Genomic DNA, 15432 nt, shown 5'->3' on the forward strand with positions numbered 1-15432 from the left:
CCCCATTTAACATCTCTGAGTCTCAGTTTTTGCATCTATAAAATGGCAGCATGGGACTAAATTTTTCTCTGAACCTCTCCAACCTCAATCTTTAACTGGTTCTGTTTGTCTTTCTCGTTTGTATAGCTATTTCTGCCTCTCCTTTACACCAGGTCCCTCAGCTTTCCCCTCTCTTTAAAATGCCTGTAAGTGGAACTGGAATATATATTATTTATTATGTTACTTAGATGGGACTTTATGCTTCCTGTTCTTGACTTTAAAAGGTAATGAGCACCATGTTATAAATTTGTGTTCCCTCTTTCTCTCTTATTCCACAAACGTTTGTTAAGTTTTGACTTTGTAACATACTCAGAACTGAGTAAGTTGGACAAAATCCCTCTCCTGCTGGAAGTTTCTGTTCATAAGGACAATTTCCTGTTAACAATAAAATCTTTGGGAACGCAGGAGCTGGAACTTGTGGACATAGATTATCTCTGTAACGGCCTGTGTGCTCCATGTCACTGTGTGTAGATAAAAACTCAACAAACTCATTTTTTTGTTTAAGATAAAATCAAGTAATCATTTTGAACCTTTTCCCACCATTGTACCAAATTATCATTTGATCGAATTGACCCATTGCTTTGTATTTGTCAGAATCAATCTTAGCACATGAACATGAGGGGTTTTTTTTATCTCTTAAGTGGCTATTTTACTCATCGGGAACCTGTAATATTTTTAGGAAGGTGAAGTGATATACACAGATTGGAAGATGGAAAGAGACCCTGACACGGGCCGATTGATGGGTAAGTTTTGATGATTGTTCCGTTATTAATAAATTGTTCCTTTTTTACAAAGTACTGAGTAACTCTGGCCTTGCTAATGGAAGGGAGGGCACTGAGGTTCTTACTCTACATTTGTTACTCAAAGTGAGAGCCTCGGATGAGCAGCACAGCTGTCGACTGTGCTGAAATACAGAATGGTAGATCCTGCCCCAGGACTACTGAATCTGAATACGAATTTTAATAAGATTCGCCAGGTGATTTGCTTTCACACTAAAACTCGAGGGAGCACGATTTAAAAATAACAATGGCGTTTCAATAATTCAACAACCTGGTAGCTCATCTATGCGGAAAATCTGAGTCAGAGTGACCTTATAAGCTAAATTTATCGTGATCTTGAAGACGTCAGGACAGTATGAGAGCAGTGACTATAGGACCCTCCTTTGAGGCTGTGACTGGTGGTGTCTATGTTTTTTTCTGCTCCCAGGGCCTGGCTTTGGGCAGCTGAGAATAAGTATGAGGGTCACACCCAAGTGTGAGCAGGAATCAGAGTCAAGACTCGGGCTCCCCAACAAGCAAATCTCCACCATTGAAGCCTTGGGGCTCGCTACAATTACAACTACTTACTTTAAAACTTTGGATTTTATCATGGCATAAAAATATATTGGAACCACATTTCAAAGTGTGGAATAACCATAAGCAAAGGAAGAGACAGCTCCTGGGACTGCTAGAACACCGTGGAGCAGTGAGGTGGGGCAGCCAGGCTAAGTCTACACAAGGGAATCTGGTCAATCCTAGGGAAGGTTGGGGCAAGTGGACACCTGAGTGACTAATGAGTTTGGAGGCCAGAGCTATGACTCACAGGGACCAGCTTCTGGAGCTCAGGTCTCCGCCTCAAACATTACTCCCTTCACTTCTATCTACTGAGTTGGGTTTCACAGACTAGAGTTTGCCATAGACCTGGGAAGGCTTGCTTTATCAGCATTGCCTCCAGGTAGCCATTTTAATCTGGAAACAAAGCATTCCTACTTTTTGTACATAGTATGCCCTGACTGGAAACCCAAATGGGTGTTATAGATAAGACTGGGGCATTAAGAGAGGACTAGATGCGACCCAAGGAAGGGTCAAGTGCATGCAGAACTGAGAATTTTCCACTTTCCATTCATTCCCAATTTATGATTTAAAGTTGAATTTAAAATTATATATTGGATATAATGAAATTACATTCAACTACCTTTATGCTTATTCATGTTTCTATTTATTCAATAGTTTACAAATATTAATTGTGCATGTACTGCATGCCAGGCACTATGTAACATGTCAGTAGTCTCCGCAACACTTCTGGGACACAGCTTCATGCCAGGCCCTGGTTACACACAGATAGACACTGATTCCTCCTGGTCCAGAGATTTTCTAAGAGCCTTACCTCCTCCTGCAGTTTCCTAAACTGCTTTTGAGGAGGCCTTGACAAATAGAGTTATTTTAAATGAATTTATTCTATTTATAGAATAATCAATGACAATAAACTTAAAAACCAAGAGCTCTATGTTTGAACCTCCTTGATGTTTTTTTGTTCTTTCGTTCTTACTTTTGTTTATTCATCAAATCATTATTGATAACCTACTATGTGCCAGGCACTGGGGATATAAAGATGAACAAGATATTATCCTCCCCAGAGGAGTTCCATGATCTATTAGAAACGTCAAACACATAAACGAATGGTGGCTGATTCTCTTGGGCTGTTAAGAAAAGGCCCCACTGAAGAGAGATACAGTTGAGCTGGTCCTGAAAGATAGATTGTAATTTTCCAGATGGAGAAAGACATTTCAGGTAAAAAGAGTAACAAGTGCAAAAATATGGAAGCCAAAAAGGCCAGGGGACAATTATGAAACAGGGACATCTCATGGCCAAACCATAGCAATACAGAGGGCAACAGCAGCAGGAGAGGTGCCAGGAAGAACATTGGCAAAGAGCCTTGAGTAAGAGTTTATTCTCGAGCCACTAGTAAATTCATCAGGGGCTGGATGAATTTATTGGTGAGACTTATAATGGAAGTATGATGACCAGCTGCAATAGCCTAGGTGAGAGATGGGGAGGACCGAGGTCTGGGCATGGTAATGGGTGTACAGCAGAGGAAATACAGGAGAGACTTAGAAGTCTACATGCCACTATTTTGTGACCAATGGGATGCTGGTTGTCAGAAAGAGGAGGAGTTGCTTTTAATTTCTTGGCATTTCATTCATTCAAAAAAAGGGAGGAGAGAGTAGCTTTTATCACCTACTTAAAGGAGACTTTAAAATCTTCATAATACTTAATTACTTAAAATAGTTTAAAATCATCAGTCAAGTATTTTGTAACACAGAAAGCCAAATGACACTGTTATTCTCATTGAATAATGGTTGAAGTTCAAAGAAAGTCAATGTGTCCACACTCCACATGTCCTTATTTTTACATTCTATGTATTGGTGGTGTTTTCCTTGGAAAGCATGGTGTCTTTCATAAACACCATGGAGATTTCCTGAGTAAAGATGAGGTAACCCGATCCCCCGTGATCTCTGGGAACCCCATGTTCTTATCTCAAATGTACAAAGCAAGGAGAATTTTCTCTTCTAAGATGAAACTTCTGAAAGACAGCTTACCTTGTGATTAAAAAAATGTCAAATCAAAAAAATTACCAGATGGTCTAAGTGACAAGCCCAGAAATGCAGGCTGAATGATGACAGTTGACATAATGATATCATGTACTCTACTCACAAATTAACACCTGTCATGTGCCAGGCACTCTTCTAAGCACTTTCCATGAATTAACTCATTTAACCGCACAGCAACTCTGTGGGGTAGCTACCCTAGGTCGCACTGTCAGGATCTGAACTCAGGCAGTTGGCACTCTTAACTGTCACTATCCTGAATCCTGCATTAGATAATGACTCTGGAAATGACTTTTTTGTTTATCATGATTTTCCTATAACAACTTGGCCTGGGGGCTCTGGTGCTTCATTTAATAACTTAAGGACAACTTCATTCATTGATGAATGGCACTAAGGTCTTTTAAAGGACAAGTTATTATGAACTGAGAACATCTCACATTATTTTATTTTATTTTAAGATTTATTTACCAATTACAGTTGACATAACAATATTTCATTAATTTCAAGCATTCAACATAGTGATTAGACATTTATAGACCTTGCGAAGGAATCACCTTCTGATGTATTATTTTAGAGTACAAGTCTTGATGGTTCTCTATGTTGCCGTTACTGGGAATCATTACATTTCACAGAGGGCTTCCAGATTTCTGGACAGCTCTGGTCACCAGAATGATGTGAAATCTAGAAAAACCTTGCTAACCCTGAGGGCAAAACCAGACTCTGAGAGATGGGAGCAGTGGCAAGAAGAAAGCTATCAGTTTTCAGGGGTCTCCTGCCTTAGCAGGAATTTCCAGATCACTTCAAGGTAAACTTAAAAGCATGTCTTCCGTGCTCTCTTCAAGATGGGAAGAGAAAAAAAATTTAAACAAGAAGAGTGCCATTTAAAATTTTAATTTATTTATACTTCGTAACCTTTTTTCTAAGTAATTTTTAAATTGTAGTAAGACATACATAAACATGGAATTTATCATTTTAACCATTTTAAGTTCAGTAGCATTTAGTACATTCATGTTTTTATGTAATCAATCTCCAGAACACTTTTTATTTTGTAATCTGAAAATCTATACCCATTAAAATATAAGTCCCCAATTCCTTCGCCCCTCAGGCCCTGGCAACCACCATTGTATTTTCTGTCTCTATGAATGTGACTCATATAAGTGAGTAGGTATCTCATACATAAGTGGAATCAGACAGTGCCTTATTTCCCTTAGCATTCTATCCTCAAAGTTCATCCATATTGTAGTATATATTAGTATTTTCTTCCTTTTGAAGAATAAATAACATTTTATTATATGTACACACCACATTTTTATACCATCCACCATCTACCGATGGACACTTGGGTTGCTTCCATGTTTTGGCTATTGCAAATAATGTTGCTATGAACATAGGTGGATGAATATCTCTTTGAAACTCTGCTTTATGAGCTTCTGCAAGATTTAGTAGCTCTTTTTTTCTGATTCGTGTCCCATTGGTGTTCTGAGAAAAAAAAAATCTAGCCCTCACATAACATTAATACGATGAGATTCACAATAAGTTCATGGATTTAGTATAAAGTAGCCAAACACCGTAGTTTGGTTTAGCCAGGCATATATTTTTATAGCCATTCCTGGGGCTGGCGGATGTGGGCAGCATAATTATTCATGCAAGATCTTAGGTCTCAATTAAAAGCACAAATATAGACGATGTTATTAAAGATGAAATGGCCTTTTCCACTCCAACAGCAAAGAAGCCGGTGAACCTCTACACTGTCCATGATGGTGCCGTCCATACTGTTCAGAGGTCACCATTTTACAACGACATTATCCTCACCATTGGGGGATGGAACGTGGCCATCTGGAAAGAAGGTATCATGGTAAGTTGCTTGTAAAATGAAGGAATGGGTGTGTGGTCCTTTGTTATTGAGAAAGACAATAGAAACAACAGACTATCCTGACATAACAGTGCCTTTGGGACACTTTTTAGAGAAATTGAAACAGATGGTCTTGGCTCCAGCTTGTCAGCAGAACTGCCGCAAGCCCTTTGAAAACCTAACCATTTGTTTTTCTTTCCTGAGGGAAGGAAACATTTAGGAGTCTCTTGTTCTCTGGAAGCTAGCAGTTTTTTCTCTGAAATACATTGTGGTCAGTGGACTGGATTTGCAATTTTCCTCCCCTTAAAATACAAGACGGGATGCTAAAGATGGATGCTCGTTACTGTATGAAGTGTAAGGAGAAACACCAGGTCTGTCCTTTTTGCTTCTACACCAAGACTATGTCAGCAGGTTCAGAAAGTGGGAGTAAAAAAGCTCAAGTGTCCATCACCAGGGAGACCAGAGACGTGCATGGGTCAAAGTGAGGCGGTGCTAAGAAAATCTGGTGGTCAGGATTAGGAGAGGGTCTGGATCCAGACTGATAGAAGCTAAACTGTCAAAAACTAGAAAGACTGAGAAAATTCAGTGAAGCAAGGGTGTGGGGAAATTAATATGATACATCCCTTTGATGAGCAAATTAAGATTATCAAAATCTGAAATATATATCTATATATTTCACGGCCATAATATATATATTCTTTGAATAAATAATATATGTAATATATATTTTTATTTACATAAAAAAATTTATAATTATTATATTTTTGACCTAACATTTTCACTTCTGGAACGCAAACTAACACAAATCTCCAAAGAAAAGTTTGTGTGAATGTATGTACGAGATTTTTATTGAAAAAAATTGAAAACTGTGTCAGTGCCTATCCACAAAAGGACTTCTACTTTATACCAATGTACTTCTGTATATTCATTTTTTTTTTTTTTACGATGAGCAAGTATTAGTTTTGTAATTAGAGAAAAAGAAAAAGGAAATGTAGGCAAGATTGTCCAAAAACTACTCAGAGGTCAGGAACCTGGTTATCCACAGAAACTGAAGGATCTGGACAAAGTGGGCAAGAACAGGTTTGGAGTCACACCTCCAACAGGTCCATGAGTCGAAGACATTCTTTGTTCCCTACGGAAAGGTTCTTATGCATGTATCAGAGGACAGAGAGACGGTTCGGCAGTTTAGTTTAGTCCTTACAGATGTGAACAGACATATGCCTGTACTTGGTTGCCAGGTGGAGAATGACAGTGGGGAGAAAGCACATTCTGATCTTTTATCTCTATGAAAACCTCCCAAGGAAGGCAAATTACCCCATGGTAGAGAAAAGACAAGATGATCTTATAATGCTTTGCTGGTCTGAAATCACTTCCAAATATTATTTGTAAGCCATTGGATGCAGCTCACAGCTTGAATTGACTTTTTATTTCTTTTTCCTGACTATTGGAGTTGTCTACATTAGAAGCAGACATCTGACAGCAAAACAAAGGTATAAGCAAAATTTCCTTATAATGTTTAATTACCTAATGTACACCAATCTCCAGAGAAATAGCAATGGACTTCAGTAGCAGTTGGGTTATTAGAACCAGCAACAGCTCAATCGACAGGTTTGATTTCCAAAAAAAAAAAACAATTAAATAAGAAAATAAAGATATTATAAAAACATACAGGAAAGAGAAGAGCTGACATTATATAAAAATCCTACAAGAAAAAGAAATAAGACTTCTGAGTGGGCATCACTTTGCTGTTACATGATCATAGCCATCTGAGTTGTACTTAAAATCACTGTGAATATCCCTTCAATAAAAACGAAAGCTTTTAATTTGTCTTTTTAAAAATTTGTTTAAAGACTGGACCCCTCCTCCAGTCGTCTTGTGCACCAAGAAAGTACACCTCGGGACACTGGTCCCTGACAAGGCCTGGTGTCTTCTACGTTGGCCGAGAAGATGGATACATCGATATCTGGGACCTTCTGGAGAAAACCCACGAACCAGCCCACTCACAAAACATCTGTATAACTATGATCACCTACATCAAACCCTGGACCTTTTCTGGTATGTTAATTCTGATCAAATGTGCTAAGTCATTTTGCATTTTTTTGTGTAACTCGGGAAAATCGTGACATTCATCTGGAAAGCCTCTGGTGCTGTTTCTCAGGGTTTTTTCTTCCCTTCCTTTTTCTTTCTTTCTCCTCCTCCATTTCCTTCTCCTTCTTCTTCTTCTCTCTTGCACTCATATCTTGGATACAGCCTGAGCTTCTCTCAGTAACTTCTTCATGAACAATTATTTCTGAGACATATTTAGCATGCCAAGCAGAGGCTGATTTTGAACCACGCAATGAAAAGCATCCTTCTCATCTTCTAATAATTTATTTCCTTTGTCTTAATTTCTCTGTTTTAACCAAGTACTACTTTCAATGTAAATCCAACATACTTGCCTCTTTTAAAAGAAATTTCTCTTTGTTTCCAAGGGTGTTCAGGCATAAAATTGTCTTTCTATCCATTTCTCTCTCAGAAATGTTACATGTAGAAATTCAGGTTTCAGAACCTCCAGAGTGTCAAAGTATGGCTACTGCTTTAGTTGTATCAACAAAGTGTGTTTTGCTACAAAATATTGCTTTTGTATACCTACAGGGATTATGAGTCCAGAATTTAGGAATTTCAACCAGATCTTCTGAAAATAAGAAGAAATAAAAACACATGATGAGTTAGAAAATGAAAATTCTCAAATACATTTGTATTTTCTATCCATTTTAAATGCTCAAAGGAAACAATTCGTTTTTATAAAAAAAAAAAACTAGTTCTGGCTGTGTCTTTGAAATTCATCTCTATAATGGTATTCTTTAGCCCTGACTATGTTTTTGGTAAAAACTGGCCTCATGATTATTCTTCAAAAATCTTTCCATGTGTTGTCCCCTGCTTTCTTCTCAAGAAAAGCACTGCTATAGAGCAAGTCAGTCTCAGCTAGGAGCCACATTCAGATACATACAAATACCAAGAAAACAAGATTTGAGATGGGCAGAGTGGCTGACAAATGCTCAGGGTCTCAGCTTTCATTTCATCAAATGGAAAAAATGACTTTTACACGTTAGTAAAAAATGACTTTTACACTGTAGTCATAAATGCCTGATGAAGATGCCAAGATCGTTGTAACTACAGGAGATCCTTTGGGTGACCACAAAACAAAACCAGATTCCATGTTTAACCTCTAAGATGGCTTTTTGATTATTGAGTTGTTTGTTTTCCCCCCATTTTTTAAATCTTTCAGCTAAACAGCAATTTATGGCCGTAGCCGATTACTATGGAACACTGCATATATTAGAAATCCCTTGGACATTAAGTCACCCTTCTGGCAATGAGGTCAGTAACTTTTGGCTTTGAGGATTTATGTGACTGAATATAGCTGTGACATGTTTTAAAAGTGTGCTCAGAAATAACAGCATTTTTGCTCTGTAAGAGAATAAAAGAATCACATGGTCAAAACAGAGAAATTAAGACAAAACTAAGACAAGTATTTCTGTTTTATGAGTTAAATAATTGATGCTAGCAAAAAACAAACATGCAATGAGAAGGAGGCCAAATAAATAAAACCCAGATTCAGAAAAGAATTGATTTGGGAGATTGTAATCACAAGATGTTATTTTCAGATGTTAACCCAAGGGTGGGACCCTTATTTCAGTGATGCCCTGCCCACAGGTCACAGTTGACATTCCTATGCATCTTTCTGTTGCCCATCACCACCCCATCCTCCCCTACTCGGTGCATGACAAGCAGCATGTCTGAAAGTGGCAATATTCTGCCTCACCATACCCACTACCCAAGGGTTTCAAACAATGTGAATAAGGAGGTTATAAAAAGATCAATAAATATGTATACACCCAACGTTAAATACATAGATTGCAATCTGTTACAAGTCCCAACAACATCAGCCTGGTTACTATAAGGCAAAAAGCTTCCCCTCCCCCAATCACCTTGACCAAGGTCTCCGCCCACTTTTCCATTTCTATTCTTATGCCCACATGCTAAGCCCTCTAGGAGACCAGGAGCTCAACTCCACTCCCAGTGCCTTCAGGGTCTACATCGATATTCTCATCTGGGTCTTCAAGTTTTGTCGATGATATGAAATTTCTCTCAGTGTTAGAAGGGAGAAGGAAGGAAAGGGACTAAAGCCCTTATTCCTGAATGGTTTTTCTACAAAATTATATTTTTTAATATATATATATTATATATATTTCGTTGCAGCTCTCTCCTTCCAACCTCACTCCCTTCTTGAAATCCTCCAATTCACTGAGCATAGCAGGGGCTCCAAAACTGAGCATAGCAGCCCCCAGACTGAGCTAGTTTCTCTGGTAGTGGGCCTGTGGGCAGTATCCTAAAGTGATAATGTATCTGATGAATTACAAGCAGCAGGAATTCTTCCAGAGCCTTGTGAAGAACATGGGGCCTCCCATGCAGGCTCCTCTCTCACGGGCCTGTGTTTCTGACAGGTATCAAGTATAAGCCACTATTTTGAGAGAGAAGTCAAGCACCTAGATTATGTAGAACAGCGCAAAAAAATTCGTGAACAAGAAAAGAAAGAAATGGAGCTGGAAAAAGAGAAGAAAAAAGTCGTAAGTTAAATCTCAGAAATGAAGATTGCTTTCCTCTAACGCCGGTGGATATATGTATGTGTGTTTGGCTTAGTCCACATTTCAATAGGAAAATTATGCTTTTTCACTTTCTTCTCTTGTCCTCATGAGAGTCAAGAGGGCATTTCTCTGATTTCCTAGCTTATCATGAGTGAGAACTACCATTAGACACCTAGCAAGTTTCTATCTAATTTAAGTTTCTGAAATGTTCTATAATTTCAAAGTCTTTTAGATACATTGGTTTCTAAACACCATTTATAGATACAATGATCAAAATTTGAAAACTTTCATTATATAGAATATAACATCTAGTGTATAATGCATTAAAACAGGCAATGCAAAAAGGGTGGAATATGTAATCAAAACACATAAGTTTAAATCCCAGCTCTACCACTTACCAGCTACAAGATCTGGGGTAAGGCTCATGTCTTTGCTGAGCTTTAGTTCTCTTATCTTTAAAATGGAGACACTAATAATTACCTTTTAAGGTTACTGTAAGGCTTTCAGTTAAGTAACCTGACAAATAATGCACTTTCACTAAATGGGAGCTGGTATATAGACAGACAGACAAACATGCACGAATTTTATTATACGATAACATACTGGAGATGTAAAACTCTCAATAGAGGAGAATTCGGTATAAGACTCATCCATCTTAAACTCTACCAAAAAGGAATCTATAATTCTGAGTACCCCTCTTCTCCTCCTTTCCAGTCCGTCTGTTTGATATGAGTTCTGTCGCTCTGTTGGTCTTCTCTTGCCCATGGGAATACGAGGCCTTTACATATTCCGTGATTTCGGTTCTCCCTTTTTCAGTTGAGGTCATCTCAGTTCATATTTCTACTTCACTCTTACTCATTTTCTTCCTTGCCCTTACGTTGCCAGCATTTTCATCACTGATCCCGTCTGTAGTTTCCTTTATAGCCAAATACGTAGTATCCTTCAACATAATTATTCATGCAAGATCTTAGGTCTCAATTAAAAGCACAAGCAGGTAAAAATAGTTTAATGTACTGCATTAGTAAATAGATTAACATAATCACTTATTGATAGATAATAATTCGTATCATAAAAGCAGAGGGCCTCCTTTCAAAATTATTTAGAGGTGATAAGGTATAAAAGAATACCAGTTAGTTAACTTGTCATTCTTTCCCCAGCTTTAAAAAAAGTAGTCTTTGTTTGTTCTTTTGCACATTCACTAACATTGGTTGAAATTCTGCCCTGGGAGACAATCTGCCACTCTCTCCCTATGCCCGCAATTACCTACGATTAAATGCCATATGATAGCTCCTAATTATCCACATCAGCAGAAACAAGTAGAACAGTGAATAATACAAAACTAATTTCCATGTGAAATACTTCCATGTAAAACACCCGGATAATATAATAATCATATCTTGAAATTGTATTATGCTTTTGAGTTTCCAAAACTTTTTCAATGCCTTGTAACTTCATTTCCATTCGACATAGCACCCTCTTTTAAGCAGAGCTACCACGTCTCAATTTTTTTCTAAAACTAAACCGTGGGTGAGTGAATGGAGTTTAAAACCCTCCTCTGTTACATTAAGAACATGAAAAGTTCACTCAGAGAAAAAAAAAACCTAATGTTTGTCAGAAATATTTCCTTATAAGCAACTGCTGATAAAAGGGAAAACGAGAAGAGACTGTAACGACCTCAGAGGCCGCAGCGGGGATTAGAGTTAAAATATTTACAGCACTTAGCCAGAAACTGGCACATAGAAAGTGTTAATACGTGGTCACTGTTAGTATTATTATGGAGAGCTGGGAAAGATCACACATTCGTCCAGCAAGGCTGGTGCCCCCATTTGCCAGGGTTAGGCTGCACACCTCAACCCACAGATCCAAGGGAAACCATACATCCACTTCTTTGTAAACGTTGAATCTGGATACAGCTCATTTCTTGAAAAATAATAGTAATTATAGCTCTAACAGCACATGAAATAGGAGTTTTCCTAACTGGAATTTCAGCTGGAGACCCAAAGCTGGGAACAGTATCAGTTTCCATGTGATCCCTAAACTATGCCATCTATATGGAAATTAGAAGAGAATTCTGTGACCTCTAGCCAATTACCCATATTCCAGACTACACAAGGAAAGCAAGAGGTATGGGAAAGAAGACCAGAAGAGGGTTTTGTGTTTTGTTTTGTTTTGTTTTGTTTTATTTTGTTTGGAGAGAGAGGTGTCAGAAGGCTACGTATTTTCAACTTCCCACTTCTGCAATACCAGACTCCATTAGAGATAGGTTCTTGGCCAGGATGGACAACTGGCTTCTGACACCCAGCAGGAGGCTTACTAAGCCATAGCAATCCAAAGGCCAGGAGTTATCAAGTGGCCAGAGCGGAATGTCCAGAGAGAGTTTTGGGAACCCAGGGACTAGGGCCTGTCTTTCGAGGCTGGAAAGTCTGGAGGCAAGAGTTTGGTTTAAACTGCTCTGACAGAGGGTGGAGAGAGGGCCAGTGTGGGATGAACTTCTACTGATGGTAAAGTGAGGGTGGCGAGTTTTCCTGGGGCCAAGTGGGTGGACCCTTGGAATATAGCTAGGTTCAAATCGGATGCCTAAAATAACTTCCTAGTTGGGATGAGGCGACCTCTGCAGAAAGATCCTGAAGGCGCACAGTGGGGGCATTGTAGTAGGGAGGCCCCAAGGGGCAGTCTCCATTTTGATATTAGCTTGGCCTGGATCTTCAAATACCTGAAAATGACACCATGCCTACTATCTAAAAGTGATTTAAAAAAAAAAAATGCTACAGGATCTGTCACATATGTTGCAAAGGACTATGGTTAGAAGACTAACATTTTTCTACTCCAATAAAGTCCCGCTCTTTAGTGAATTGGTTATATTGTAGCTAACGCGTTTTAAGTACTTAACTGAGTGTTCAGCACTATTCTGAGGACTTGACCTGTTTAATAATTCTTTTAAGCTGCACAATGTTATGAAATAGGTACAACAATTATTAGACATGAGGAATCTGAGAAAGCAGCTATATTAAGAAAAGTGAGAGAAAATTAAACATATGGGAAGAATACAGTAAACAAAGGGGAACATCAACCATTGGGAATGCTCAATGGAGAAAAATACCTCTTAAAAATTATTCTCTAAAGAAATTAGAATAAAAGCTTAGAGTACAGGACCCCTTGGTGGAATCCACAAAGACAGGGCTTTGTGACAAAGGAGCAGAAGGCACAGGAAGACAATAGAATGGGGAGATGACAAGAGGACGAGAAACAAAGGCAATGAGGATGACACCCTGAGGCGAAATGTTCCTAACATTCATCTAAAAAAGACACAGATGAGAAAACAAATCTTAAAAATCATGACTGCCCTACCCGATATTAGAATCATTTAAGATGCTACAATAATTAAACCAGAGCCGTACTAACGCAAACATTGACAAATCAAAGAACAGAACAGATGATTCATCAAGTGGTACTGGGCAAATTAGCTGAATAAATATTCCTTGTTGTTATTCTTTCCTCTCTCGATGTGCTTCTCCCTTAGTCAAAGGCAAGATCTTACAGGTCAGCCCGGATTCCCTGCTGCCCAGAGAGCCCCACAATCCAATCCATCAGCAAATTCAGTCTGCCCCTCCTTTGGGAGATTCCTTGAATCTGCACACACTTCTCCGCTGTGCCCACTCTGTCTCTGCCACTCTCCTTCAGAGCCAGCGGCTGCTCTCCCTGACTGTGGAGGAGATGCCTTCTCACCTTCTGCCCTTCTGCAAACCCCCTCCAGAGAGCAGCAGCCAGGCCAACTGTTCAAAAATAGCCCTTTCTCATCCTTTGGTATTTCTAGCTTTCAGTGTTTGATAGGGATGACTTGCTCTTTACTTTCCTAGAAAACGTATCAGAAGACAAAAGAACAATTGGAGGCTGAACTGAAAATGGACTATGAGAATTATTTGGAACTGGAAAAGACCGTCCTCATCAATCTTGGCCTACTCAAAGCGACAGACACGATGCCATTCATGGACGTGATGAAGGAAACCTTCCTGTAGGGGTGTTTTGGAGGCTTTGTGGGACTTCTTTTTTGTTTATTATTTTTTTTATGTAAGGTAGACTAGCAAACTGAACATAGAATAGGTTTATTTATAAATACTAGGTTTTTATTTTACTGCTATTAAAACTTTTGAATTATAACAATTAATAAGATCTATTTCAATTTTTAGACTGAATACATACTGAACTTTGTACCAAATATGACAGTTATTGATAATGAAAATTTTATTTTCCTGTAGTAACACACAGTCTGAGTCCTTGACATTCATTCAGGGCCCCTAATACCAGACAGAAGTGGAAATCAAACTTTGCTCCTAATTATCAGGTTGCTTTTGATCACCTCTCCAAAAAGTGCTCCCCTTGGGCCACTACAATATTGTAGGGCCATATGCTAAACAAAATATTAGCAACTCAAAGCCAGAAATATATGTATAAAGAAAAGGTAATAAATACATGATCATGTTGAGTTAATCCAGGGGATATAAGCTTAATTTAACAGTAGAAAATAAATTAATTAGATTATAGGAGAGAAATGATACCAAAAGAGATGCAGAAAAACTTTTGATAAAATTCAATATCCATTCATGATAAAACTACAATAAATTCTTAGCAACTACAAAAAGAAGAGATCTTCTTAATCTGATGCAGGGCATCTAAAACAACCCTACAACAAACATCATATTTAATGGCGAAAAGTTGAAAGCCTGCCTCCGTCTGATACACGGAACAAGATACAGCGCCCGCCATCATGTCTTCTAGCCAGTATTGTACTGGGGATTAACCAGTGAGGGCATGAAAAGGAAACGATGCATGAAACTGAGTTGTGAAGGAGCATGGTGTACCTCGCTGAGAGATTCAGTGTCACAAAGGTGACTGATACGGGAAGTGGGACTGGAAGGAGACGAGCAGGAGATGAGATTGGAAAAGCAGCTTGGAGCCAGATTGTGAAGGCTGCTGTAAACGAAGCTAAGGAAGTTGGATTATAGTTTGCAGATAATAAGGAATTAATAGAACAGCTAAGCAGGAAGGTGACATGATCAGCTTTATATTCCGAAAGATAAGGAATGGATTAGCATGGGCATAGTGTCGTGGCAGGAAATCCTATTAGGAGACAGTAAGAATAATTCATGGAAAAGAATAGGATATGCCCTGTTCCGAAGCTTAGAGTGAAAATAGAAATGAAAGGCCGACTGGATAGGGAAGGAAAAACAAAGGATGATACCAAGGTTTATAAGTTAAGTTGCTAGAGGAAATAAACTCAAAGTTTTATTTACCACAAAAGTCAGATAGATAGTAGCACTTAACCATCTGTGTGCTTTTGGACAGATATGACTTTTCACTGTGAAACAGATTCTATTAAGTCGGCTTGAGAGTATTTACCTTGCAACATTTTTATAAGAGGCAAACGAGCACCTGCACAAAACATGCCCAGCACGTGTTAGTATCATCATTACTGGAATGTCCCAGGGCTTGGCCTTGCACTTGAACTTTTTTTCCCCCCCTTTTTTAAGCCACACTCATGTCTTGGG

General features: G+C 38.6%; 1 protein-coding gene across 3 annotated transcripts in view; it reads left to right on the top strand.

Annotated features, from left to right (window-relative positions):
- DNAI3 (dynein axonemal intermediate chain 3) overlaps nucleotides 1–14051 on the top strand; it is a 62816-nt gene extending 48765 nt beyond the window's left edge. For 2 of the 3 annotated variants that reach the window (XM_039838720.1, XM_039838721.1), the window contains 6 exons: nucleotides 719–782; nucleotides 5131–5261; nucleotides 7109–7313; nucleotides 8527–8618; nucleotides 9746–9868; nucleotides 13744–14051. In XM_039838720.1, coding sequence (XP_039694654.1) covers nucleotides 719–782; nucleotides 5131–5261; nucleotides 7109–7313; nucleotides 8527–8618; nucleotides 9746–9868; nucleotides 13744–13902 — 774 coding nt within the window. In that variant the 3' untranslated portion in view covers nucleotides 13903–14051. The other variant, XM_039838722.1, reaches the window with a different exon arrangement.
- The last annotated feature ends 1381 nt before the right edge of the window (nucleotides 14052–15432 follow it).

Source organism: Pteropus medius, unplaced genomic scaffold (assembly GCF_902729225.1).
Source record: "Pteropus medius unplaced genomic scaffold, Ma_sr-lr_union100, whole genome shotgun sequence".
Lineage (NCBI taxonomy): Eukaryota > Metazoa > Chordata > Mammalia > Chiroptera > Pteropodidae > Pteropus > Pteropus medius.